The sequence below is a fragment of the Nestor notabilis genome, unplaced genomic scaffold (genome assembly GCF_000696875.1).
Source record: "Nestor notabilis isolate BGI_N333 unplaced genomic scaffold, ASM69687v1 scaffold20993, whole genome shotgun sequence".
In the NCBI taxonomy this organism is placed as follows: Eukaryota; Metazoa; Chordata; class Aves; order Psittaciformes; family Psittacidae; genus Nestor; species Nestor notabilis.
The window spans coordinates 6,281-6,878 of record NW_009921728.1 but is presented as its reverse complement, the minus strand read 5'-3'; the positions used below and the strand labels follow the sequence as shown (position 1 = coordinate 6,878).

The 598-nt window shown below is 62.9% G+C and overlaps 1 protein-coding gene across 1 annotated transcript in view; it reads left to right on the top strand.

Moving 5' to 3' along the window:
• Nucleotides 1-200: 200 nt before the first annotated feature.
• LOC104403218 (rho GTPase-activating protein 27-like) overlaps nt 201-598 on the top strand; it is a gene marked incomplete at its 5' end in the record, with an annotated part of 5,452 nt that continues 5,054 nt past the window's right edge. The window contains 1 exon segment of the mRNA XM_010011284.1: nt 201-526. Within this exon segment, the coding sequence (XP_010009586.1) occupies nt 201-526 (326 nt within the window).

Sequence of the window (598 nt, the reverse complement as noted above, 5' to 3'; positions counted from 1 at the left end):
TGAGCTTTAAGATCCCTTCCCACCCAAACCAGTCTACTCTTCGATAGAAGGATGGGTGCCCCAGCAGCCACAGCAGGGCAGGATCCAGCTCCTTTGCCTCCTCACCCCTCCACCAGCCTGGGATACCCCAGGAACAGCATCCCCAGCATCCCTGCCCTGTGGATCGCAGCCCCCAGGTGATCCATCCATGTCCCCCCCAGGCACAGCCAGAGCCGGAAGAGCCACCTGCCCCCATCTACCTCAACCTCCAGGAGCTGCGGGAAGCAGCCGCAGCCGCCGGCGGACGAACCCGTCAGCTCCGTGTTGGATTGGGAAACCCACACAGACACGGACACTGGACTCTTGTTTTACTATAACCCGGTGACGGGCGAGACCACGTGGGATTGTCCCTTTGGGCAGGCAGGAGATGGAGTGAGTCCCGCGGCCTCTCCCGCCTCCTCGCTCGCGCACAGCCCGCAGTGTTCCGAGTGGGAGCAGCACTTGGATGAAGGCAGCGGACAGGCTTTTTTCTATAATTGGGTGACAGGTGAGACGTCGTGGGACCCCCCCGACACTGGAGGCACCCAGGACATGCACCCCGGGGGGACGCGGTACGGAG